The 25,476-nt window shown below is 53.6% G+C and overlaps 4 protein-coding genes across 8 annotated transcripts in view; 2 read left to right on the top strand and 2 right to left on the bottom strand.

The window, feature by feature from the left end:
• Positions 1–18,998, top strand: part of LOC105697390 (protein TANC1) — a 27,032-nt gene extending 8,034 nt beyond the window's left edge. The window contains exons 1-15 of one of the 2 annotated variants that reach the window (XM_012420665.2): positions 167–559; positions 9,637–10,028; positions 11,702–11,813; positions 11,882–12,022; positions 12,908–13,567; positions 13,654–13,976; positions 14,062–14,340; positions 14,431–14,874; positions 14,933–15,139; positions 15,336–15,602; positions 15,677–15,972; positions 16,058–16,506; positions 16,618–16,919; positions 17,013–17,438; positions 17,707–18,998. In XM_012420665.2, coding sequence (XP_012276088.1) covers positions 496–559; positions 9,637–10,028; positions 11,702–11,813; positions 11,882–12,022; positions 12,908–13,567; positions 13,654–13,976; positions 14,062–14,340; positions 14,431–14,874; positions 14,933–15,139; positions 15,336–15,602; positions 15,677–15,972; positions 16,058–16,506; positions 16,618–16,919; positions 17,013–17,438; positions 17,707–18,015 — 4,671 coding nt within the window. In that variant the 5' untranslated portion in view covers positions 167–495 and the 3' untranslated portion in view covers positions 18,016–18,998. Of the gene's footprint in view, positions 1–166; positions 560–9,636; positions 10,029–11,701; positions 11,814–11,881; positions 12,023–12,907; positions 13,568–13,653; positions 13,977–14,061; positions 14,341–14,430; positions 14,875–14,932; positions 15,140–15,335; positions 15,603–15,676; positions 15,973–16,057; positions 16,507–16,617; positions 16,920–17,012; positions 17,439–17,706 lie in introns of those variants that run through there. The other variant, XM_012420664.2, reaches the window with a different exon arrangement.
• On the bottom strand, positions 18,810–22,402 carry LOC105697397 (TPPP family protein CG45057-like). The gene is made up of 4 exons (XM_012420675.1): positions 22,271–22,402; positions 20,227–20,553; positions 20,008–20,143; positions 18,810–19,854 (listed from the first exon to the last, which is right to left on the bottom strand). The coding sequence occupies exons 2-4, from the start codon at positions 20,454–20,456 to the stop codon at positions 19,675–19,677; spliced, it is 546 nt and encodes a 181-aa protein (XP_012276098.1). The 5' UTR covers positions 20,457–20,553; positions 22,271–22,402; the 3' UTR covers positions 18,810–19,674.
• On the top strand, positions 20,439–22,690 carry LOC105697399. Of its 3 annotated transcripts, XM_012420677.2 has the most exons (4): positions 20,959–21,034; positions 21,413–21,522; positions 21,789–21,890; positions 22,336–22,690. In XM_012420677.2, exons 1-4 carry the CDS (start codon positions 21,001–21,003, stop codon positions 22,462–22,464), a joined length of 375 nt encoding a protein of 124 aa, XP_012276100.1. In that variant the 5' UTR covers positions 20,959–21,000; the 3' UTR covers positions 22,465–22,690. The 3 variants fall into 3 exon arrangements, 2 of the variants coding, with proteins under 2 accessions (XP_023290631.1, XP_012276100.1); XR_001103825.2 differs by lacking the exon at positions 20,959–21,034 and adding an exon at positions 20,439–20,559 and having other exon boundaries at positions 21,413–21,724; positions 21,789–22,690; XM_023434863.1 differs by having other exon boundaries at positions 20,563–21,031; positions 21,789–22,690.
• Positions 22,409–25,476, bottom strand: LOC105697395 (bifunctional purine biosynthesis protein PURH). Of its 2 annotated transcripts, none has more exons than XM_012420672.2 (7): positions 25,152–25,476; positions 24,784–24,987; positions 24,422–24,710; positions 23,851–24,342; positions 23,389–23,778; positions 23,041–23,305; positions 22,409–22,544 (listed from the first exon to the last, which is right to left on the bottom strand). In XM_012420672.2, the coding sequence occupies exons 1-7, from the start codon at positions 25,168–25,170 to the stop codon at positions 22,461–22,463; spliced, it is 1,743 nt and encodes a 580-aa protein (XP_012276095.1). In that variant the 5' UTR covers positions 25,171–25,476; the 3' UTR covers positions 22,409–22,460. The 2 variants fall into 2 exon arrangements, with proteins under 2 accessions (XP_012276095.1, XP_012276094.1); XM_012420671.1 differs by lacking the exon at positions 22,409–22,544 and adding an exon at positions 22,677–22,953.

The following is a 25,476-nucleotide window of genomic DNA, read 5'->3' as shown; positions in this document are numbered from 1 at the left end:
CGAATGCGCACGAATGCGCGCGCTCGTATAACCGCGCATTATCCCGGTCCCCCGTCTCGAGTGGTCTCGAGCGCGAGTGCAACGTCCGTCCGCCGGTACAGGGGAGAGACAGAGAGGGACAACCGGCCGTGCGCAGGCGCGCCGACCGACTGGACCGGCACGGCGGTCGCGGCCGACCGGCTGCGCGCGCAGGTCCCCGGCGGACCAATCGCGCGCCTCGGTTGCCGAGCCGCGGCGGTGCGCGTTCGAACCCGTTCAGTGTACTCCGGTCCGTTGGTGGAAGCGGTATCGGCCAGAGCGCGATTTTTTCCTTCCGACCCTCCCGACCCTCTCGACTCGGGCAACGCCGCGCGTCTTCGCCCGGGAGGATGGTGACGCAGTGCCCGCGTGGTATCCGGGACTCGAACCCCGCGTCCATGTGAACGCGCCTCGAGGGCCGCCCAGGCAGCCCTGCGGAGGATGGTGTGAGTGCGACCCGACACCAAGAAGAACACCATGGCGCCTCCGGACAGACACAGGCCGTCTCGTCCCGGCTCCGGACTCAGCCTCTCGGTTCTCGGTGAGTGACCGGTCCTACAAGGGGGGGGGGCTCTTCTCCGAGGAGATTTTGACGCCGCGAACCGGGATACGTCCTGTGGTCTCTCCAACTCCCATGAATGGACCCACGCTATCGAACGACACCGTTACGACGTATATTTGCTACACGGTGTGCCGGAGAAATATCTCTTTTGTTTTGCACCCTCCCTGGAGGACATTGTAACCGTTATGATTTCTCTATCGGGGAATCGATGCACGATTTCGATTCCATATCGAGGCCCTCGAGCGGTGCAACCGGTGCGGGTAATCGGCCCCCTGGAAAACGCCATTAGGTTACATAATTAGGAAAAACGGGTCCTGACTTGTGAATGGAACGGTACGGCCAAGGGCTCTCTCTCTCTCTCCTCCGTGCCGGTGTTAGAAAGGAGACGGCGGCCATAAATTATCAAGGGTCGATACCATTAAGATAGTTTGAATTTAAGCTCCGCTTAATCGGAACCCGTGTCAGGAGGGAAGGTGTTGGAATACCGTAATCTCCGATTGCCCCGGCCGAAATATCACGGTACAACGCGCTCGAATTAAAGGGCCAGAGTCTACACGAGTAGCCGAATCTGGTTAACGTTTTCTTATTATCTTATTATCTTTAAACGCCGATGCGACCGGTCTTCGTTATTATCAAGAGAAATGCCATTTGTATCCGTCAAAGGGGCATGTCGGAGTATATCGAACACTGACTTCCTTCTGCTCGATCGGCCCTTCCCGAGAAAAGAGGGCCGGACGAGTGCGCAGCATCTCAGGAATTCCTGAGCACGCGCTTCTCCCGGAGCGAGAAAAAAAGCGAGGGGGGTGCATCGACGCGGTCGGACGTCTGGCGAGCGAATGGACGGGGTCTCGAATTACGAATCGAAGCCGAGAATCCCTTTCGACGATTACCGTTGCGTTAGAAATTTTCGATGCACTCGCTCTAGATACTCACCGGGCGGAGCGCTGAATTTGCGGTGCGGTTGTACCTTTTTTTTAAATTTTTTTTCAATACCTCCCCCCCCCCATTTAAGAGGTCCGATTTCACTTTGAAATGTGTAACGCCGGGCTCTGACTCACGAGGCGGACACACGCGCGGTATCGGTGATTTTCGTGAAAGCGCCACTGACTGCGATATCGGGGACCGGCCTCGCAAAAAGAGCGAGGCGGGATTACTCGCGGCCGTAACCTCGAATAAATTGTACAAATTGCGCGGAAGAAACGAACGACCGCGACGGTGGTTCGGTATTGTCTATCCATTTCTTTTTCCCCCTCCTTTATCTCGTTAGAGAGATTTTGCTTCCTTCCTCGGGATGCGGGGAGGGAAGAAATCCAGGGCTCGTCCGATAAAAAGTCGAGGCGCCAAGGGGCATCTTTCCACGTTTTCACCCGCTTCCCTTTGAACGGCCGCGAAAGTCGATCGAGATAGTCGTGGGCGAGATCTCGAGGTTTTGTTTGAAAATCGCGAGCCGAGCGAGCGGACACCTGTTGCACCTAATTGTGCGTCACGACCGCTGCGTGCTTTCGAAGCGTGACCGCGTCTTTCGTCCTGGCCGTGTTCTCTCCGCACGCGGGATTTTTCCGAACGCCCCGCCGAGGTCCCGCCGAATGGATTGCCGGTAGTCGATGAGCGGGTCTTTATTCTTCGTTATTCGTTTAGAATTTTTTTTTCTTTTTCATTTATTTATCATTTATTGGACTCTCTTGAGTGGGCTGCGCTATCCAGACGGCAAGGAATGCGCGCAACGTTAACGAAAAAAAATATATAGTTGACGAGGAATTTCGTTCCCCTGCACGTGGTGATAGGCAGCAGGGAAAATAAATAAAAATAGGGACGCTTAAAAAACAAAGTGTCAGCTACCTTCGAAATGCGCGGTGTCGGCTTGGACGTTATTTTTACCGCGACCGAACGGTCTCGAGTGGAATTCGCGTATCGCGGGATAGCGCGAAATAAAAGGCGGCGCGAAGTGCATCTCGACGGGATTTCAGCGGCTCGGGTGTCGTGACGATTTCACCGGTGCGCTCGATTTATCGAGGCGCCGGCAACGCGGAATCGTGAGACCGAGGTGGAATCTCACCTGCAAGGGTCCAGAGATCCGGGGAACAATTGGCGATCCCGAGGGAAAATGGCGGGAGCGAGCGCGTGTACCGGCCGCGCTCGGAATCGCGATCAGCTGATCGCGGGGAGAAATTCCGCCGGCATCGGATCCGCGCGACCGTCTCCCCGGAAGAATGGTCGAGGCATCTAACTTGCAATTTGCAACTCCGATGTCGCGTAGAAAAACGAAAAAAGAAACAAAGTTCACTCGAGCGATCCAAATGACGTTCGGAAATAGATTGGAAACCCATGTCGCTATCGACTTTATGGTTAATTTATATCTACACTCCCGGTGTATAAGGAAGAATTCCTACAATTGCGCGCTCGATGCCGCCGATATAGGTAGAAGATGCAAGCGAGACTTGGGATTACCGTCGTTACGTTAGACCATGCAAAGTAGAGGCGACTTGTCGAACCGATGCGGCGAAAATCGAGAGGTGCCAGGCCCGGAATTAGATTCGACGTTCTTGCGGGAAATTTGGCGTGCCCGAATTGAAATAGACGGCGAGAACGAGCCAATCGGAAGTCCCGAGGTCCGACACGTACCGCACGGTTTTAGGGCTGCACAAGAGGTGATTGGCTCGCGGCCCGTTAAAGGCCACCGCGAATCGTCGTTACCTACCTTGTTTGATGCGCAGTGGCGCGATATTCACCCCGTGAAATAATTTCCTTGTGAATGAATGGGAAAAAAAAGAGAGATCCCGAGTGTTACTCGGCTGGACGCGCCGCGATACCGTTGCCTCGCGGCCGTGCACCTCTCGGTGCATTCGACCGCGCATGCACTTCCTACACCCCGGTGGGCAGGATTTTTCCTTCGCTTAATGGGAATATTCATAAGCTACCGCGCACTATGGAGTGGCAATTAAAACTTCGGATAGGTGACTTTCTTTTTTTCTCCTCCTGTCTGCACCGTCTAAGTAGAATTTGCGCGATCTTAACTGCCCAACGACCCGTGAAACCACGTCCGAGCTAACAGGAAGTCCAGGTTTTCCCTGGGGATTTCGTCACGTCGGGAACCTAGAGACGAGGATTCGGCGTGGAAGATGGCCCTCCTTGTGGCGCGAAATTGTCCGTGCATGATTTTAACCGTCTAATGACCCGTGAAACTCGACTTATGAGCTAATAGGAAGTCTCCGCCGGCTCTTGGCCTCTACCTACATATACTCCGTTCCCGTACTACGTGCAACGAGTTCGAATGTACCTCGAGTTGCCGCAATCTCGGTCGCGTCGGCCGTTATTCCTTTTTTTCTTTCGCTCCGCGCCCCGTATTTATAATAAACCATTAAGGAGCCTTCGGGGAAAAACGTACAAAATGTCGCGGCCTTGCCTGCGCCTCGAATTGCGCGAACCGCCATCGATCAGCGCCGGATTATTGCGGTAATGATGTATTAACGAGAGATATTACCCGATGAGGTTTCGCCGCACCTGGTCTTATTTATCACGGGTCTCAGGGAAGGGCGACCCAGACCCCGAAGGAAAGGGTGGAAATAACCGACGGAATGTACTCGTCAAAGTGCATTGAAAAAACCATTTTTTTTTTTCGCTGAATTTCACTTACGTGGTATAAATGTCACGTCTTTCGATCCCCTGATTAGACTCACTTTTTCTTATTCTTGGCGGGATACTCGATCGCGTTTATAGAGACAACGACCCTAAGTGTCCCGTCTATGTGCCAATCGGAAGTCGGGGGTCTACGTCTCGACCGTTTCTCGTTCGCGCTGCATGCATTGTCTGCAACGCGGTGCAAGGACCTCGTCGAGGTCTCCACTTTTTCCGGCGTCGACGGTGAAAACGGATCGCGCGTGTTAACCGCGAATGTCAAGAAACCGTCGACGAGAAACTCGAGGCGCTCTCCGAACGCCTAAAGATAATATTTCTCCCTAAAATATGAATCAAAATTAAAAGAAAAAAATTCGTTAATGCTCCTTTTATACGCTGTTTTTACGGTCCAGTGATTTTAGGAGGCTCTCCGAAATTTCCTTCCAGCCGTCCTTTCTCGCTACACCTTCGGCTCTGATTCCGCAACGTCTCGCGAGGTGTCACGTCGGACGGAAGTCGCGCGGGTCTCTCGTCATTGCCACTTTTAGTTTCTATGTACTTTCGCGTACGGAGGTGCAGCCTCTCGGTGCAAATGGTAGGCGCTAACGAGTCCTCCGCGCGTCCTAGAATCGCGATGCACGCTCTCCGGACGGACGATCGCGCGGAATCGCGGCACGGAACGGTCGTAACGACGGAAACAGTTTATATGGAATCGGCGAGGGTCGATGCGCGTATAAACAATTTCTTCGCACCTCGTTGAGGCACCGATCGAAAAATTTTCCTCAGCTTCCTCATCCGCGTGCCAAGACGCGGCCGAGATAATTCGATCCGGTAAATCGATGATCCGCAACGGCACTCAGGAATTCCGATGTTCCGACGAGACCTCGTCAGTAAACGCTCGCGTCATCGAGTAGGTGTTCCAAGTTATATATTTTCGACCTCGATACTTTTAGAGCGATTCGATATTATCTCCCCCCGCCCCCATGAAATATTTCGGTAGGTTTTTATTACTCCTGTAAATCCGCTCGGAGGAGGAAGGCCTCGCCGGTTAAATCGAAAGTTTGCGACGCGACGTGCAGTCCTCGGTACTCGAGTGCACGTAAGCGCATAGGGCCCCTCGGTGTCGCGACCTCTCACCCGGTGTTAACGGTAAGCGCCGGGAAGCGCCGGGAAGCGCAGCGGATGCGCAGCGGATGCGCGGCGACGGACGCGGAATCGAAGGGGACCGGGGTAGGCCGGGGTAGGCCGGGGTAGGCCGGGGTAGGCCGGGGTAGGCCGGGGAAGCCCGATCGCGCCGTCGGGAGACTCTCCACTTATCGGCGGAGCTAACGAACCTTATTCGTTCTCGAGGAGCGACCATTAAACCTCCGGACAGGTTTCTCGGAACGGAGGACGCCGATGGCAGTCGCCGTCCGTACTCTCGTTCGTGAGCCACATTTTCAGCGGTCACGGTTAAGATTTTTCCCTCTTCCGGGATATTTTCGCGGCTCCGTACTTTGGAAGCCCTTTTCGAACCTCCCGGTCCTCTCCAACCCTGGCCACCGTGAAATCATCCTTAAGGGGTGAACTTTGGAAAGTAACGTCAGGGGATTCCTTTGATACGGATGGCCTCGGATATTTTGCAAGGAATTCTTTGGGACGTCATTTTATCGAATCCTCGATTCGCAAGTGGGAATTTTGATCGCGTTGGATCGATGACCCCCTTTAAAAGGAAGAATATAAGAAAAATGTTGAAACGCAATCGCGGCTCGCCCAATGGGTTTCTTATCGGAGATTTCGACGTCGTGCCCGAAAGTCGAGGGTTCGCGATTTTCGGGCCCTGCAAGTGCGCTCCGAGGCGTCGGTACCTTGATACGCCGTGACCGGTATCGTAATGCATCTCTCGGCGAGTGCACTCGCGTGTACACACGCTCCAGGGGCTCGTGCGCTCACCTTGACGCGCGCGAGTAATGTCTGCTCTTTCTCTCGAGCGCGCAGGTGCGCTCCGCTCGTTTCGCAATGTCGCAATTGCCTGGTAATTGAGCTACCAGTCATCCCGATTACCAAATCGTCCCGACGGCGCTTTCGAACCTCTTTCCCGACACAATGGCGCGGCCGAGACGACGCGTCTCTTCCGCGGAATCGCCAGGACGTGCTCCGGCACGCCCTTTCGGTAGGATGCATCTCGGCGAACGGGTCGTTGTCGCGATTATTTCTAACGAGTATCTCGCTCAAAAATATATTTGGCTCGAAACTGTGTACCGAGTTTCTTCACCATTTCAATTAGTTCGAATAGTCGGTTTATTTCAGTTATTCCGATGATTCCAGAAGTGACGACGACGACGACCGATCCCTGTCAAGGCCTAATGATTTCCCGGGAGAGTCGAGGGCCACGTTCCGGAGCTTTGTACGTTCTCGTTACGGGCCGGGGCCGCTCGTGGGAGAGAGACTCCCTTCCTCGCGTTAACGATCGCCACGTCACGCCCGAGGAGGCGCCCTTTCTCACCGGGAGACCATCTTTCCAACCCCGATGCCCGGGAAAGTGGGAAACCGTGAAACGGTTCGCGGACGAGAGTCCCTGGCCCGATAAGGGACCACCGACTTATCGAGAGGTCGTTTTGTCATGTCGGCGGGCTCTTTGGTGGGTGCATGGAATCCTTTTGGTTCGGATGGTCTCGTTGGTTCCCTCGATGATCTCGGTCGATCGTCATTTTGGTCTTTTCGAGGTGCAAAGTTCTTCATCGGGGGATAAATTGACAAGAAAAGAGAACACTCAAGTTTTCGAGTATACTTTATTTGATTGGGTGGGCCCAATCAAAGTGGTCCTGCTAGCTTAACGGACGTACACGCGAGAGCCGACGGTGTAGGGCACTTTCTCTCGCTACCGGAGCCCCAAATAACGATTATTACGCGTGACTCGCCGGTACCGAAATGGCCGCGGTCCCCGCCGGGGAGCCTCTCGTTATTTTCCACGGACGTCTCGAAAGTTACTCGGGAAGACGGGCACGGTTTAAAGGGGCCGCGAGATTTTCGACCATTTATTTGCCGATCATCCTCGGCCGCCCGATAGCGCGACCTCTCTCCTCCTCGCCTCTTCTCCTTCGAACCGCCAAAGACGAGGCCGACTCGCTCGCTCGATTGCGCCACGAAATGCTCCCCCGTTAATCACGAATTCCTCTTTTCTCTCCCTCTCTTTTGCATTTTTTTTTTTTTTTTTTCCTTAAGAAATTCACCACACATTTTCAGACTGGACACGCGCCGGGAAAATGGACTCCACATCATCTCGAATCGCGGATTCGGGTCAGACGTCGAGACACCTTCGATTTACGAGGCGAGGGGAGCGGGGACGGCGGGGACGGCGGGGACGGCGGGGACGGCGGGGACGGAAGCGAGAGACAGGTGCGTCCTGCGTTTCGCTCCTGCAGGCGGCCCCGATCGGCCGATCGACGCCTCCGGTGGCTCCTAGCGATAATCGATCCAAGTTTCGCCTTAATGGGCCCTCATATTAATAACGCCCCTCGGGGCACCGCGGATACCGACAGGTGCGTCGAGGGGTGCACCTCGAATCGCAACGACTCGCAAGATTTGGGTCCCAACGATTCCTTCCTCGTCGACGGAACGGGAACGGAAACGGAAACGCGGCAGATGTTCCCGCGTTCGCAACGGGCGTCGCTATCGATGCCTGTAATCGGTTGCGATTTCGAGAGTGCATCCCTGAGCACTTTGAACGAGAATCGGCTCTGGCTGAAGAAAATTGACACCGAGCGGATAAATTTGAAAAATTGGAAAAATTGATAAATTCGAGAAATGGAGACAGGTCGGCGCGAGGAGGCTCTCGAGCTGGGAGAACCGGGTCGCTCGCGGAGTCGATCTCGACGGACTCGTCGTTTCCAGCGAGGTCGACCGAGGAGTGCGTTGACCCAGCTCGGGACAGCCTAGTCGGAGTTGCACCTGCCCGGCTCGGTCCCTCTCCCGTGCGGCAAGATGCGATCTGGTTCTCGGGTTCCTCGGGTTCTCCGGGTTGTCCGGGTTCTCCGGGTTCTCCAGGTTCTCCGGGCCTCTCCGCGGCCGGGCCATCGCGATACGTCGATGATTTCCTCAACGGCGGACGTATCGCGAGTCCCATCCCCAGGGATCGCCCTAACAGAGGGAGAAAGAGACCGATTTTTATTGAGCCCCAGAGGGGAACTCTACATAGAGAAGGTGATATACATAAAAACGTGAAATGAGAAGCAAACTTCTCCATACGCGAAGTTGCACGCGTTCCATAAAATCGTGGCAAAATGGAGTGCGCGCCTTAAAAATGTAAAATCCCCTGTCGATTTTTTTTCGAATCAGGGCGGGGTCGATGTAACGGCGACGGCTCGTCACGCGTGATTATTTCGGACAATTTCGACGACTGCGAGCGATCTTCCGAGGATCGTGATTGCACCCTCCAGGAGGGACCTTGCGTGCCGTTAAACGTCTTCGAGGCTCCGGTAACCTCTCGACAGGGTCGGGATCGCTCCATCTCCGGAGTGAGTTTCCGTCCGAAGTTTCCTCTCCTCGGCCTCGATTCGTCGTCACGCACGGGGATTACTCCATTACGTCGTCCTGGCAAGGGGACGCCATTATCGTCCACGCCCCGCCTGTCGCCGCCTGTCCTTCGTTTCCTTTTTTCAATCTTTTAATTCATTCTTTGGAATAATGGAACACATCGCGCTTTCGTTAAAACGGCAACGTCTGCTCGCGTAGAGAGGCGAGTTTTATTCGCGCGACTGGCCGCGAATGGGACGAGCGCAGCGATCAGCTGATCAGCTGATCAGCTGATCGGTCCATCGGCCGTGCGCGGCTAACTTTTCCGGACGAGAAATTGGACATCGACGGAAAGAAGGTCGAGCTCCGGTTTTTACATTTTCTTCTTTCTTTCAATTCGTTCTTCCCGGGCTCGATATCCGCCGGAAAGAGAGCGCGATGATGCGAGTCCACGTGGGTACGACGGAGACAGTCGACTCGCCGCTCGAGCGTACCCGAAGAAACCGAGCCGGATGCACTCTCGGCCTCTCTCGGAGAGTGCAGTCGACTTTTCCTCGAGTCCCGAGGCGAGCTTAATTGGTGCGATCGGCGGGTACTCCTCGCACTCGGAGTGCACGAGGGGAATCCTGACCTCGCTTTCTAGGATCGATCGGGACTCGAGGAGAGGCGCAGCGATCGATCCCTGGAGAGACCTCCAGGGTCCCGAGCGACGTTCTCGCACCTCTCCGGTGTGGCAATCGAAGCCTCATCCGCCGAGAACGGAGAAACTCGACTCGACTGCCCGGAGGAATTGACCTTTCGCCACCCTGGGAAAATCGAGCGTCCCAGGATCTCCGTATCCCGTTTCCGGTGGTTCCTGTGGATGCCGCGTCACGTTTTTCATTTTCCCTACTGTTGGAATTTTCTTTTTCAAGATTTATAGCTTCACGACGTCTTTTCGTTTGCAGACCTGGCCCAGATCCGGGCCCTGGTCGAGTCCTCGGGGATGTTCGGCGGGGCGACCTGCCCCTCCTGTGAGATGCCCTTCGACAAGGGGAAGAAGAGGCGCCTGATAGACTCCTGCGGCCACGAGAGGTGCTATTCCTGCCTCTTCCGCAGCGAGGCCTGTCCCCTGTGCCTGGAGGCGGTTCCCAGGATTGGGGATGACTTCCTGGGAGACGAGGAGCGGGACGACCTCCTCGGGGGCCCTCTCGGGGAGGGCCCGCGTTCCGGGCCCGTGTCCATCCTGGCCGGCACCGACGACTGGCCCGACGACGCCTCGACCGTCAACTCTCTCTGTGGCAGCCCCAGGCCCAGATCCAAGATCTCCACCAGGGGGATCCTCCCAGGTCGAGTGCACGTAAGTCTCTTCGACTCCTCCCTCTCTATATTCAGGATCGCTTGACGCGCGAGCTGGAGAAAATCAGTGGAGAGGTTGAATCCGATACGTACAAATCACCTGGAATTTCAAAATAAGCGATCTCTCGGTGATTAAGACCCACTTGGACCCTCGACGTCGCGGCTCATCCGCGTATCTCTTTTTTCCATCTTCCGTTTCGGGCGGCCTCTTAATTCCCGCCACGAGATGGAAGGACGCAAGGAAGGCAAAAGGGGGGCCGGCATCCCTCGAGATCCCACGTGGAGATGAGGTCCTTCCAGGGGGGCATCGCACCAGATAGGATCTCGAGGTGGGAAAGGATGACGCACGTCGGCCGATTCTCTCTCTCTCTCTCTCTCTCTCTCTCTCTCTCTCTCTCTCTCTCTCGCGCTCTCCCACACTCCCACGGGATATCTCCGAGGAAGAAATCCGCGATTCGGAGATCCTCACCCACGCGGCTACTAAGAGACTTTCTCGGCTCGCGGCCAACGGCAGGAGAATAATGGCCGGTCCTCCGCGGAAATGACGGCAACGAGCGAGTCCTCGTCTCGACTAGTTCCGACGAGTCGCAAATTTATCGCGAATTTACGCGAGAAACCGCGCGGATCGAATCCTTCGAGAGGATCGGGACACGTCCCCTTGGCCGCGCCAGGACACGTGGGCCGGCTTCCGACGAGGCCGATCGTTATTTGGAGCGAGTCCGGGACGTTGTAGGTGTCTACCGGGGCTATTCGGTGCCTTTTTACTTTTCCCGATTTGCGCAATGCCTTTTTAAATACCGCGGGCCCCCTAAAAGGCGGCGGTGGGCGCAGAAGTAATCGATTTCGCGCCGTGTGACTCACGCGGGTAATAATCGCTCACGGCGGTACGGTAATGACTAAACGAGGTCTCATATATTTTTTTTCCATCATTTCTTTCTCCATTTGGCAGTAGAATTTATAATGGTATTCTCTCTGGCTTTCTCTCTTTTCTTTTTAGCAGCAGAATTAATAATGGTATTTTTCTTGTATACATCCAGGACGTCGATGTAGTCGCGACAGCGGAAATCATCGGCGCCTTATCGGGCAATTTTTTTCAGGCTCGGTTTCTAATCGACTGCGATAGAGCTCGGCTAAATTAGCCGGGATTATTTTTCTTTTTTTTTTCTTTTTAGATCGCGAGGTGGGTAACCATCGCGATAGCGGGACCCTTTGTCGGGCAAACAGTGGCGCATTGTCACGAGAACGGGTTATCTCGACCTCGTGCCGCAGGAGCTCCGAATCCACCCGATGGTTGCACCGATTTACCTGCAATCCGCGCTGCACTTTGAATTAAATCCTCGAACCGGTAAATCGTGAAAATCATGATGAATTATGGATAATCGAGATAAATCCGTCCGAGCAAAAATGATTCGGGGCACTTTGCGTTACGCGATTTTCCCCGTCCTGGGATCGAGGGGATTCTACGAATTACCCCCGGGAACGAAGTCGATCCCATTACGCGTAACCATTGACGAGGATTCCCGGCGATCGTTCCGCGCCCTCGTTCCGCGGTCGCGGACAATTGGACCGGTCAACTGGATTCGCGTCATGATCGACCTCGTTCGAGAGGAGGAATTATTATTTAGGCTGACTCGGTCCACCCGGCGCGTTTAACCTTGGACGATTCCCCGACAGAGAGACGAGAACGGGCCCACGGGAGCGGCCGGGAAGGGCCTGAAGTCGAAGCCGCCCTTGACCCCGCAGGACCCGTCGCAGCCCAGACACAAGTCCCAGTTCATGGCGCAGAGTGAGTCCCCGAATTTCGGAGAAGCAACGTCAATGCGGGCAAAATACGATTCTCCCCGATTTCTCCAGGTTGCCCGACTCCGCCCAACCAGAGGAAGAGGTTCTTCCTGAGCCCCAAGGTCCTCCGGAGTCCCTTCGCCCCCCAGAGGGCGGCCAGGAGGAGCGCAGCTTCCGGAGACCAAGGAAACGACAACCCCTCGGCGTTATCGGGTAAGGATCTCTATTTGTCAACAGCGATCCGAGGAGAAGCGGGGAAGGGCCTCGGGAGGGGAAAATCGTCGAGAAAAAGAAATGGATGATTCCACCGACAAAGGTCGAAGAGATAATTTCATTGAAGGAGTACTTTGCCTCGAACGAGGTCGGATGAATTGTCATAAGCCCGAGGAAATGTCGCGTAGAATTGATTCCAGTTTGAGTCATTCCTTGAACGATCGAAATATCTCTCCGGTTAATGGAAATTGTCTTCTCTAGAGGGTACTTATCTCGTGTCAGTAGAGCTAGATTCAGGCGCGTCTTGTATAGGCGAGGAGGATAAACGGAAAATGAAACGCACAGTATGGATGACGACGTCCTGGGAGGGCACGACCCGATGGCCCGGCCTCGTGCTGGGGAAAATCAAGTCCCTGTGGAGCACCAGCCAGGGGACGACGAGTGGAGGATTGAACCAGCTGATCGAGCCGAAAGTCACAGGCAGGGGGCATTTTCTAGAAAACAGCGTGAACAGAGTGTGAACGGAGTGTGAACGGAGTGTGAACGGAGTTTGAACCTAGGCCCGAGTAGGTCCAGAACCTGCCGATGCATCGAGGACCGCGTCCCAGTTTTGAGAGTCCTGCATCCCAAACCCCTTTCCAGGGGTAGCATGCACCGTAGGCATGCGTAACCCGTCGGTGTGTTGGCATTAATCAGCGGCCGCAGCTTCGGCCGGGTTGTCGATGTGCATCGTGGCTCCCCTCGGGCCCGCGTCGCGGTCCCAGGTCCCAGGTCCCGCGGTAAATTGGAGAACGTAGCCTGGGGGCGCGATTGCCGAGGTTCGCAGGGGGAACGTCGAGAGGAGGCTCCTCCGGCTAATTGAATCCGCTTTGTTGGTCCCCCCAGATGACGAAGGCGGGAGCGTCAAGCCGTTGTCCGCGAAGACGAGGAAGTCGTCGCAGTCGGACCTGTACATGCGGCTGGGGCTGCTGCTGGGAGCGGGGCATTCCCGCGGCGGACCTGGCGGAGCGGACAACGTCGACCTGGCCGGGATCCCCGGCAGAGGAGTAGCGGGGGTCGGCTTCTGCCCCAGGACGCAGGCGCGGCCCCAGGAGGCGCAATGCCACCACGAGAGCTCGGCCGCGTCGTTCAGCAGCCTGACGAGCTTCGAGACCCAGACCCACGCCTCGACCAACACCAGCCCCGTGTCCACCCTGACGGGGACGTCGAGCGAGGCGGAAGCCGCCGCCGCGGCTCTGCGAGGACCTCCCAAGCCGAAGGGGAAGACCAAGGGGAAGGGCAAGTCCAGGGAGTGCGACAGCGCCGGGAGCCTGGCCTCCATCTCCACCTCCGTGTCCGCCTCCACGTCCATGTCCATGTCGATGTCGGTCTCCGTCTCCGGTCTGTCGAACGGCAGCTCGAGTCCGCTCGCGCCCAGGAGGCATTCCGCCGCGGCCTCGCAGCCCGGGCAGATCGACGAGCTGGGACAGTTCAAGAACAGGAGGTCCTGCGCCCGCAAGTCCGCCAGAGCTGGCAACCCGAAAGGAGGGCCGATCGACTCCAAATGTAACGTTACGTTGACGGGTCGTAGAGATATGGCAGAGATATGGCACGCCCTGGTCGCGAGATCTCTAATCGATTCCCGTTTGCAGTGCGCTTCGTCCAACACCACGCGGTCCAGTTGACGCTCAAGCCGTTATTCTTCGAGGTTCCTCTGCCCGAGACCGACCCCCTCTTCACGGGCCGGCAGTGGCTGCTGCACGAGCTCGAGAACGCGATAAATGGCTCGAGTCCGGGCGCGCTCGTGTCCGGATCCCCCGGCACCGGTAAGACCGCCTTGGTCCTGCAGCTGGTGGAGCACAGTTGTTTCGGCAGGAGAAGGGAGCAGCCGATCAGGATGGAAGCCTGCGACCTCGGGGACGAGAGGGACAAGCCGGCCGGTCTGCGCGCCAGCGTTCGCGTCACCAACGAGAAGGTAGGGAGGAGAGACCCCTCGCGGGGTCTCCTCGAAGAGGCGCGGGCGACGGGGCCGACCGTTGAATTCGCCTTCCGGTTTCCAGGTCCGCGAGCTGGCCTCTCGCGTCGTCGCGTACCACTTCTGCCAGGCCGACAACAACAGCACCTGCCTGGTCCCCGACCTGATCCATTCCTTGGCGGCGCAGCTCTGCCAGGCGCCGCAGCTCACCTCCTACCGGGAGTACCTGCTGTCCGAGCAACATCTTCAGGGTTCCCTGTCGCAGAGGGAGTGCACCGTCGACCCGGACCTCGCGCTCTCCAGGGGGATCATCGAGCCCCTCTGCACCCTGAGGAAGGCCGGCAGGCTGCCCGATGCCAACATGGTGATTAGCGCCGTCCTCTAGTCTCTTCCGTTTCTACGGTGCGGTCGGTTCGTCGTGACTCCCCCGGTCTCTCTCCGCTCGCTTTCTCAGATCGTCCTGATCGATGCCGTCTGCGAGGCCGAGTACCATCGACCCGACCGGGGCGACACGATAGCTTCGTTCCTGGCTCGACACGCGTCCAACTTCCCGAGCTGGCTGAAGATCGTCTGCACCGTCCGGACCCAGCTGCAGGAGTGCGCCAAGCAGTTCCCCTACACCAGGATATCCCTCGACAGGAACGCCAACGACACGGTCGGCAATCGCGTAGCCAAGGACATGGCGGATTACATCGGCTACAGGCTCGTTCAGAGCCCGGCGATTCAGACGAACGTGACCGCCTCGGTGAACGGCAAGACCGAGTCCTCGTGCAGCGCGAATCAGACAAGGTTCGCGTCCCACCTTCTCGCTCTCGCCCGTGGCAGCTTTCTCTTCGCGAAGCTGACGCTCGATCTCATCGAGAGTGGACATCTCGTTGCTAAATCCGCCAGCTACAAGGTGAGGCGACGAAGGAGCGACTCTTGAACGAGGCCGAATCTCACCGCCCTTCTTCCAGGTCCTGCCGGTCTCGCTCGCCCAGATCTTCCTGCTGCACTTCAATCTGAGATTCCCCACGGCGGCGTCCTTCGACAAGGTGCAGCCCCTCCTAGGGGTCTGCCTGGCGGCGCTCTACCCGCTCACCCTGCCGGAGATCTACTACTCCGTCAATTCCCTCTACACGGATAACTTCGTTTCCTGGGAGGACTTCTTGCAGAGATTCAAGGTCGGTCTACCCACGCGAATCCTCCATGCCATATCGATATCAATTTCATCTAACGCTACTAACACCTGATGCTTATTTATTGCGCTCACATGTGCAGCGACCTCCAGGGTACGTCGGACTAACCAGCTATGCATGCTAGACTGTAGACCGTCGTTATCGGGCCGGTATTTTCAATTTTTAACCCCGTTCTCCGCAGATGCTCTCTGGTTTTCTCGTGAAACGACTGGACAACACCTACATGTTCTTCCATCCGTCGTTCAGGGAATGGTTGATGCGAAGGGACGAGGGCGAGTCGACCAAGTTCCTCTGCGACCTGAGGCTCGGCCACGCGGCGATAGCGTTTCGATTGTCGCGATTGCAGGCTCCGTTGGACGGCGACAAGGTCCTCGAATTGGGCCACCACGTGCTGAAGGCCCACGTTTACAGGGGAGTCGCGCCGTGCTGGCCTTCGCGCGACTTACAGGTACGTAGAGACGATCAAGGTCTGGTGGAACCAGGAGCGACCGCGTCACGCCACGCCACGCCACTCGTTTCCAGGCCGTATGGTTAAACTACTCCGCGAAATGCATCTCGTCGGCCCTGTGCACCCTGAGGAACATCTACAGCCCCAACGTGAAGGTCTCGAGGTTGCTGCTGCTGGCAGGAGCATCCCCGGACCACATCACCGAGTATTTGGGCCAGGCCCCGGTCCTCTGCATGTACGCCCACGAGGGCTCCGTCGAGATGGTCTCTCTGCTGCTAGAATTCGGCGCCGACGTCGAGCTGACCAACAGTCAAGGCTGCACCGCTCTATCTTTAGCGGCTGCACGTGGACACTGCGACGTAGTCCGGAGGTAAAAAACGAGATCTCCCTCCGCCCTTTCGATGCGTCTCCTTCGCCCCTCGCCAAAGTTAATCCTCGCTTGACATCTCTTCAAGGCTGGCCGCCGCTGGGGCGTCTTTAGGACACGCCGACATGGCGGGACAGTGTCCCCTGGTGCACGCCGCGAGACACGGCCGACTGTCCGTGGTGGGGTACCTCTTGGCGTGCGACTGGCCCGGACATAAAGGCGACGGCGAAGGGAGTTCCTCCGATGCCGTAGGCAGAGAAGAGGCGGCTCAACAGGCCGTCGTTGCTGCCGCCTCTCAGGGCCACGAGTCCATCGTCGAGTACCTGCTGGACATGGCCGAGGTGACGGTGGACCAGCCGGACTCGCTCATCGGCGAGACCGCCCTGACGGTCGCGGCTGCGAACGGCTCCACCGCGACGGTATCCGCCCTCCTCGCGAGAGGGGCCAGCGCCGCGGCGGTCAATGCAAAGGGATTGTCTCCTCTCATGCTGGCGGCCCGAGAGGGCCACTGGGGAACGGCCGAGAGACTCCTGCAAGGTGTGCGCGTTGTGCTAGATTTCTTCGAAATCAAACCCATTCGTCGGAGGAAGAACGGACGTCTCCGGATTATCTTTTATCGACCTACCGATGACCGAACGTCTTTCGTAGGGTCGCTGAGCAGCAGCTCGGAGACAGCATTGGACGAGTCCTCCAGCCTCGTGGAGCAACGCGACCCCGCTAAGCGCACCGCCCTCATGTTCGCTGCAGCCGAAGGCCACACGAGTCTGATCGAGCTCCTCCTCGATAAGGAGTCCATTTTGGAGGCCACCGACAAGGAGGGCCTCACCGCTCTGGGCTGGGCTTGCGTCAGAGGCAGGCTAGCGGCAGTGCAGAACCTCCTGGAACACGGGGCGGACGTCAGCACCAGCGACAATACCGGCAGAACCCCCTTGGATTTGGCTGCGTTCCAAGTAAGCGATCTCCCCGGCCGTTGCGCGCGGATAGGAGGATAGGTGGATAGGAGGTAGACGGTCACTTTGTCAATTTGGCACTCGTCCCGACAGGGCAATCCAAAGCTGGTACAACTGTTGCTCGAGAAGGGAGCAGCTGTCGAGCACGTTGATCTCCACGGGATGCGTCCCCTGGACCGGGCGATCGGGTGTCGGAACGTGCCCGTGGTGCAGTGTTTCCTGCGCCGAGGGGCGAAGCTGGGTCCCGCCACCTGGGCCATGGCTGCTGGCAAACCGGACGTCCTCCTCATCCTCCTGAATAAACTCCTCGAGGACGGGAACATCCTATATCGGAAGAGCCGGCTGAAGGAGGCCTCGCATCGGTACGCGTACGCCCTGAGGAAATTCCCAAATCTCACGGACCTCGGCCAGGACCAGCAGAGCCAGGAGCAGAGCTACCCCGTCCTCTACGTGCCCACGTTCGCGCAGCTCCGACTGAACTTCTTACTTAACTTGAGTCGCTGCAAGCGCAAGATGAACGTGAGTACACGGATTTACAAGATGGACGGGAAATGTCAACGCAATTTCTTTTTTCCTTCCCTCCCCCCGTGTAAACGTTTCCTTGCGTGACTTTCTACGCGCACCTCCAGTTTCGCCGTTTTGCTCGTTCTCCAATTGGACTGGTTAATCCAGTCCCTACCGGACACTTCGCCGATGATTGATCCGAATTTCAGCCGGAAGCTGTTGCAACCGCTTAACCGGTTATAACCGCGGGGAATGTTGATGTTAACGGTGGAATTCATTTCAGGAGTGCGAAGAAGCCATCGAACTCGCCGACGAAGCGCTCAAGGCCCGACCTGCCTCGTACGAAGCATTTTATGCCAGAGCCAAGGCTAGGGTCGACGTTGGACTCTTCGAGGACGCCCTCGCCGATGTCCAGGAAGCGATGCGGATCGCGCCTCCTAACAATAGGCAGGATCGCAGGGTCTTGACTTCCCTTCGGGAAGAAATCGTGTCCAGATTGGAAGGCACCGCCCTGGGGACCAGCAAAGGCACCTGCGACTCCTCCTCGAGGACGCGATTGCGCGCTTCCGTTGACACTCTTACCGAACTGTAACCCCGTGCACGATTCCGAGGATCTGCACGAAGGGTCGACTGATTTGCTGAGCGTAATCGATCGACCCTACGTAAGGTACGCGTAGAAATCACGAAAGACACGACCCCCTCTCACCGTGCAATTAAATTCGCCCTTTCGCGACGCGGGCGCCATTCGGAGTCCCAAGTTTTACCCGGGAACGCATCATTTTTCTCCTTTACTTACTTACGTAGAAAAGGGCGCACCGATGGAGCGTCGCGGTTCATTTTCTTTTCTATTTTATTTCCGATAGTTTTCTCGATTCGCATCTCGGTAGGTGGAGAAAAAAAATATTTCGGGATGTAGGAGGTGTAACGAGCGCAGAGAACTCGCACGGTGCAATCTCGCTCAACGAGCTTTATTACGCGATATCGTAGGCTTTATACGAATTCGAATTCGATTTCAAATCGAACGCAGAGTTTAATATATATATATATATATATATATATATATATATATATATATATATATTATACATATATGTATGTAGCTGTCTATAAGTACGCACGCCCACGTACACGCATTTGTATACTACTTTACGTATTTTTGGATTTACTGCGCCGCACTTTTTTCTAGTGTTAACGTTAAAATTATTTAACGCTTCATTTCAGTATTTTCTTTCGTTACGAAATCAGCGGCGCGCGACTCGCTCGGCGTCGGCATTGAGACGATTGCAGTGCATTTATCTTGCCAGGTAGTACCGATTGTTGTCCGATCGATCGAAACGTCGATTACTTGGGTATCGTTTTTTTTTCCTCTCTGTACCCGCTCGGCACCCGCTCGGCACCCGCTCGGCACCCGCTGGTCGCCGACTTCGTCTTCGACGCGTTCCCAAGCGGAATGGCGAATGTACGCCTAGAAATTGCTGCGATCGGTGGATCGCCCAAATGTAATCGAAGAAATATGCAATGTTATTGACCCGTCCCGTCGAAATGGCGTCAATTAAACGAACGTTTTATTCAGAAGAGCTCGTTTGTCTCGTCTTCGCACCCCCGTTCAGCCGAATCGCTTATATGAATTGTAATTTCCAGGTCCACCTCGTGCGAACCCACCTGACGAGGGGGCTCGATACCCCATCTATAACTTTATACATTTGTATCTTTCCAGGGTCAGGCGCAAAAATATCACAAACAGTCCCTGAACCTCGGCTCTCCGTTCCCGGAGTCCACACGTTTTCCAGATTCGACGAAGGACGTCGGCATTAGTAGGTCGAGCGTGTTAATTAAAAGATCAATCCTGTATAAAATTTGACAGGAGATAAAGAGTACTTCCACCGAGAGGACTCGTGCCCCTTTTTTCCGGCGATCAAATACATCCTTCCCTTAAAACGTAGTCCGCGGTAACACGGTAAGTGTTTGTCCGACTATATAGATTTCCGAACGCTCTTCGTTTAAATACGACTTCTCTATTTGCAGACGACGGATATAAATAAGTTGTACGTCTACCAGGCTGGATATCGAAAGATCGCTCCTGTACGCGGGCAGATTTGTAGAAAAGTGGCTCGTCGAGACGAGGGTCCCCGATTGCGCGATATATTCGTTCCCGCGGCCTTTGCAGTTGGCCGCGAAAACACCAAGACCCGGGACAAGGTGTAGGAGGAAACATTCGGAGCCGATTACGAAAACCGAGACTCGTCGAGGGCTAGTGGGCCTTGTAGGAGTCCTTGTTCTGGTATCCCTGCACGTATCCGGACTGGTCGGGCAAATCCTTTCTTCCAGAGATCCCCTTGCCCTTCCCGGTCTCGTCGAAGCGCTGCTTGTGCGACCCGGTGTACTTGCTGACGTCCGTCAGTCGGTCCACGGTCGAGGCAGCCTTGCCAGCCTGCGACAAAATGCATAAAATCCCCCTCGTCATCTCTCACGTCCCTCTTTCCCAGATACTAAAGATATCGAGGGAACGTCGTTACCCTACACCATACGTTCCATCTCGGGAAAATACCCATAGGAATTGATTACAGGGAATTAAAGGTCATACTCCGCCCGCGCCACCGGAGAACCCGGGCGGTCCACACTCCGCCATCTTGGTTTTCATCTCCGCAGGGTCCACCTTCTTGTTCTTGGCAAGTTCCTCCAGGAAGGCCTTGTACTGGTCGATTCCGAGCTTCGTCGACCTACCGTAGGTAAAACCATTGGTTTGACTCTTTTCTTCTTTTGTTTTTTACCAACCCTTTCATTTTAATTTTGAGACACGTACTTGTGCTTCTTGAAGTAGATCCCCGTGTCGGTCGTCGTGATCTTCTTGCCGTCGATCACCTTGGCCTGCTTCATCCACTTGTCGCTTTGGCTAAGGGTGATCAGTTTACCGTCGCTCTTTGGATCCCCGAACTTGGAGAAGGCCTTGAAGCTCCCGGTAAAATTGCCGCTTCCGTCTTCAAGCTTCGAGCCCGGCGTCGCGTCGCAGTTGGCATCGCTCTTCTCGGCCATTCTCGAGGGCTGAAGGCAGCTGAAGGCAGCTGAAGGCAGCTGAAGGCAGCTGAAGGGCTGAAGGCAGCTGAAGGCAGCTGAAGGCAGCTGAAGGCAGCTGAAGGTAAATCCCATTCATTCGGCCGAACGTCGTCGAACCGGGTCAAAGTTCCGCTCTGCTTTCCGCGAGTTCCTCGGACATTATCGACCCGTTTCACCGCGGTATTTCGAGAAATCGGCGAAATTAATCCAACGCAACGCAATCGATCGGCGACTCTTTTACTCCCCTGGGAAGCGGTGAACCGGGCAATTCATGGGATCCAGAAAATACGATTAATGCAAAACGTCATTTTGGAAAGGCTTTAAATGACCTTTTAAAAGTCTAACCGAGAGGAGAGGAACATCCGAGCTCACAGCTATAAATAGAGATTGCGCCAATCGCGTATCAATGTAGTTAGCGCGGTCTAAACTCGCGAGCAGAGTCGAGGACGTTCCTTGTCGGCTACTCGCACGACAGGTGGAAGAATGGACATACTCGAAGAGACCCGATATCGTTAGGCCTTCGATGAAAAATTCACCCGAGCAAGAAGGAACAGGTGGTGCGGATCGATCGAGAGCACAACAAACCGACATACATACGAGCCACGTATTCTAGGTGGTCCGATCATCAAAGTAGGGCCATAATTCGTCCTATCGAGTCGGGGAAAAATATCGATGGGACCAGGGGCACCATGACGTAATTCGTGGCACTCGTCATGCAATGAATTATGAGCAAAAGGTAGAAGGTCGGAGGAAGCCTCGTTAAAAGCGACGACGACGGGACTCCGACACTCGCCAAGGAAGAGGCAGAATAAACATTTTTTTTGCACGACGCGGCTCAGCAAATGACTCGCACGTTTACCTTTGCCTTAATCAGAGGGTCGCGTCGAATAACGTTAGTCCACGTAAGGGATCCTAGCGACTCATTTTTGTTTCAGGGGCGGTCGAGCGTTCGGAATTGGCGCCAAGGGAGAGGAACCCACCTGTTCTTTTGTTTTTTCACTCTCCGGGAAGACGTCGTTTACCCGTCGTGGCTCCCTTTCGGATGGTCACTGCTCTCCCCAACGAAGGGTTCGCCTGGCCCGGCCCTCGCCTCCTGGATTCGATTCTTATGACGCGATCGGGAAAATAATCCGACACGCCGAGGCAAGGCGCCGAGGTGCCAAAACGCAGTTAGAGACGCAATTCTGGAAGCGTGTCACGGGAGCAGAGCGCATGTGTCCTATCGATCTCGGGAGTCGGGAGCCGAGGTGGAATCAAAATCCTCGGGGAGTTCGTTAATTCGAGTCACTGAGCTCCTTTTTTTATTTCCAGGTGGCGTTCCTCTCCTCGGCAGGGATTCAAATTCCGTTGCATGACTCTCATTGCGTGACTCTGGGGGAGACTGCGAGACGATATTGGGACCCGGGATCGAAGGCAAGAAATATTCTTACATTCTATTCCTTCCGGGAAGACTCGTTGGCCGGATATTATATATATATCTTTGGCTTTCCGAGATGTTTGGATCTCCTTCCGGGTCGATCGGCAGAGGCGGAACACGAGAGCTGGATTGCTTTATATTTAGGCCAGGAATCACTCTTCGTACTATTTCTGGGCTAGCCTCGATTAAGAATTTCGTTATCCGAAAACACTCGAGCCGAATTCACTGAGTAGATTATCCGAATGCTAGCGTATGGTCCGGTGATATCGCGGATAAGAGTGATAGTGCACTCTTCGAGTACGACCGGTATTCGCGGATTCCACTAACCGTGGTTATCGAAATCACGGACTCGTTCGCTGAAAAAAATGAGCGTAACCTTTTTTTCTTCTTATCCGGCGGTCTTCGATGTCGAGGCAACTGTGCGCGATTCCACCTGGACAGAAGTTGAAGATGATACCGAAACCGTGGAACCTCCACCAGTTGAGCTCCCACCTCCACCTTCAGCACCTCCGCTGCCGCCAGTTAACTCCCTCCGAGTCTGTCCGCTTCGCTTTATCTACTTCCCTCTAATGTGTTATCGACAGACTTCGAAATGAGTGGCCGCGAAGAGGCTTAGGGAAACTGGCAACCGGTAGCTCCGATATGTATTCCTAGAATGGATAAGATATGTAAGTCAATTATAAAATTCAAACACAGCGAACGTTCCGATTACACTACGTAGAGTGCACTTGCAATGAAAAGTTTATTAATATCGCAAGGAGGAATGATTAATGAAATAAAAGTAGCATAAACAATATCTATTGAAAAACATGTAAATCCGAAGAAAGCGAGATACTTCATCGATCAGAAAATTCGATGACCTCGTATACGAGGAACGGGAATATAAACTTCGTGATTTCTATAGTTTCTACGCCCGGTATAAAAATATAGCGTTTCGCTTCAATGATGGAAAAGCCGAATATTGGTGTGAGCCATCGTGATTCCGTGTTCGTCGCAAGCCTGAATTACAGCTTCGTCGTTAGTAGACCCAGCTGGACTCGCGATGTATCGAACTCCACTCTGGATTAAAATGTTATCGTTATTACGTGGCGATGAGGTATCAATTTATGTTAATGTTATGGATAAAATCAGTCGTCATTATCTTACCTGTTTCGCTCTATCGACATTGTCCCTGAAAGGGAAGAATGCGTCACTGCTTAAAGCAACTCCGTCGAACTTGCTTATCCACTCTTGTTTGTCCGCTTCCGTAAGTTTTTCAGGAACCACTTCATAAGCAGCTGCCCAAGTAGCTTCATCCATGTCTTTGCCTATCGATCCATTTACGTAGTTGTCGATAGCATTTGAAATTTCGGCCCTTTTCACGCCTTTTTTAAACTTCATGCCAGTCACCTTTGGGTGTTGACGCAGCCACCTTTAATAGTTGAATCATGTTACGCTATTTTTTTATGGGATTCATAATTCCTTCAAATATTCCTGTTCGAATAGCCTCCGTACCAATTGTCAGCTTTATCACCAGCCAATCTCGTGCAGTGAATTCGGGATTGTTGACCAGCACCGATTCCAATTACTTGACCATCCTTGGCATAACATACGGAGTTACTCTGGGTATATTTCAGAGCAATAGTTGCTACGATGAGATCTCTGATGGCATCGTGTGATAGATTCTTGGTCTTCGTTACAATATTTGCGAACGTGGTCTTGTCGATGACTGCATCGTTGCGCAGTTGTTCCAGAGTCATACCATAAAGAACCTTATGCTCTTGTGGAGCGGGTTCATATGTTGGGTCGATCCGAAGGATGCAATAACCGCCATTCTTTTTCTTCTTCAGGATTTCAAGTGCGCCATCGGAGTAGCCAGGAGCTATTATACCATCCGATACTTCCCTGCAGTGAAAAGCAAAATCATTTAACGGCAATGAAATTTAATCCAAGTATAATAGAGAATATCACAATAACCTTGAAATTATTTTAGCTGTTGGAACATCACAAGGATCGGACAATGCAACAAAATCACCGAAACTAGACATTCTGTCAGCTCCTCGAGCTCGAGCATAGGCACAAGCTAATGGTGTCAATGAATTTATTATGTCATCCACTTGACACAATCTTGCATGATCTGCATTTAAGGGTAGCCCTACGGCAGCACCGGCAGGACTGACGTGCTTAAAGGAAGTCGCAGCAGGCAAGTCCAAGGCTAATTTCAATTCTTTAACAAGCTGATAGCCATTAAGTGCGTCACACAAATTTATAAAACCAGGACAACCGTTAACAACCTTCAGTGGAAGTTTCTCTAACGTTGTATAAATTTGTGCCGGCTTCTGATGTGGATTCATTCCGTAACGAAGAGACAGTTGCGAAATGCCTGCACTGTATTGTTTGCGGAAATAATCGGAAATTGCAGCATCATATTCTGCAGTATGAGTGAATGCTTTGAGAGCCAAAGTTTTCCTAAAATTAAATAGAGTATAAACATAACATGATTTCTCCAGAAAAGCTATTTTTTTCTAGGTAGAAAAATCTGATGTACCTAGTATCCGAGGAAGTATTTGTATCGTTTGAAGTCTCCAACTCCGTTATAACCTTTTCGTAATCATTAGGGTCACAGATAACGGTAACTCTAGAGTGGTTCTTTGCTGCGGCTCTTAACAGAGTTACACCACCAATATCGATGTTTTCTACCGCATCGTCAATAGTCACATCTGATTTCGAAATCGTCTTTACGAATGGGTACAAATTACATACAACGATATAAATAAGTTCAAATCCTTGATTCTTAATATCCGCTTGATCGGAATCAGTAAGTCTGGCTAAGATACCTATAACAAGATACCAGAAAATTATGCTAAATGAACATTGATTAAAAAAAAAAAAATAACTTGAAAGCCTTACCAGCATGTACTGCAGGATGAAGAGTTTTAACTCGCCCTCCGAGCATTTCAGGTGCACCAGTAATTTCAGAGACATCTTTGACTGGCAGACCAACATCTCTTAGCGACTTTGCAGTCCCACCCGAAGCAACCAACGTAAGACCCAATTCGTGTAATTTTTTTCCAAAGGGTAATAAGTTACTCTTATCGGAGACACTTAATAAAGCTGAAATTGTGTAGAAATTAATAATCTCTCAATGATTCACAATATTCACATGCATCTTCACATATATTTGGTATCGCATTAATTCAGCATACTGTGAAATACTGTGAAATACGAAGATAAATGTTTCTTCATCGTTCTGTATAAAATATAACTTGATCACTTACCTAATTTTCTTCCAGACATGTTGCAAACGTTACGTGTACGATTTTACTCTAGCAGAAATGTACTTATTCTTGGGGGGAAAAACCGGTTAACTCGACCACACGAAACGTGCTCTCCCGATGGAGTTCAACAAGTGTTTTTGATTAAGCCTGCAGAAACCTTGTCACCGATTGACGTTTTATTTCGATTACTTAAGAAATAAGTACATATAACAGGGCCGTATCTGACTCTCCGCGGGGGTTTGGGTTAAAAGTCGAGGTGTTGAAATTAGATAACGCTCGTTACGTAGGTCTTTATCGACGAAAATAACGCTCTGGAAGTTATTAT

This window comes from Orussus abietinus, unplaced genomic scaffold, assembly GCF_000612105.2.
Source record: "Orussus abietinus isolate OABI.00-Male unplaced genomic scaffold, Oabi_2.0 scaffold92, whole genome shotgun sequence".
Taxonomy (NCBI): Eukaryota; Metazoa; Arthropoda; class Insecta; order Hymenoptera; family Orussidae; genus Orussus; species Orussus abietinus.
Note: the sequence above shows the minus strand (reverse complement) of the source record. Positions and strands in the feature narration are given on the sequence as shown.

Bases quoted from the DNA above. Each gene is read 5' to 3' on its own strand.
- LOC105697397 (XM_012420675.1), bottom strand. From the start codon at position 20,456: ATGGCCGAGAAGAGCGATGCCAACTGCGACGCGACGCCGGGCTCGAAG. The intron at 20,144-20,226 runs GTACGTGTCTCA...TACCTACGGTAG, and splicing joins ATCTACTTCAAGAAGCACAA to GTCGACGAAGCTCGGAATCG. The intron at 19,855-20,007 runs GTATGACCTTTA...ATTTTGTCGCAG, and splicing joins TCTCCGGTGGCGCGGGCGGA to GCTGGCAAGGCTGCCTCGAC.
- LOC105697399 (XM_023434863.1), top strand. From the start codon at position 21,001: ATGAAAAATTCACCCGAGCAAGAAGGAACAG. The intron at 21,032-21,412 runs GTGGTGCGGATC...TTTTTGTTTCAG, and splicing joins ACCCGAGCAAGAAGGAACAG to GGGCGGTCGAGCGTTCGGAA. The intron at 21,523-21,788 runs GTCACTGCTCTC...TTTTATTTCCAG, and splicing joins TCGTGGCTCCCTTTCGGATG to GTGGCGTTCCTCTCCTCGGC.
- LOC105697395 (XM_012420671.1), bottom strand. The intron at 24,711-24,783 runs GTAAGGCTTTCA...ATCTTGTTATAG, and splicing joins TCATCCTGCAGTACATGCTG to GTATCTTAGCCAGACTTACT. The intron at 23,306-23,388 runs GTACGGAGGCTA...CAACTATTAAAG, and splicing joins GGTGATAAAGCTGACAATTG to GTGGCTGCGTCAACACCCAA.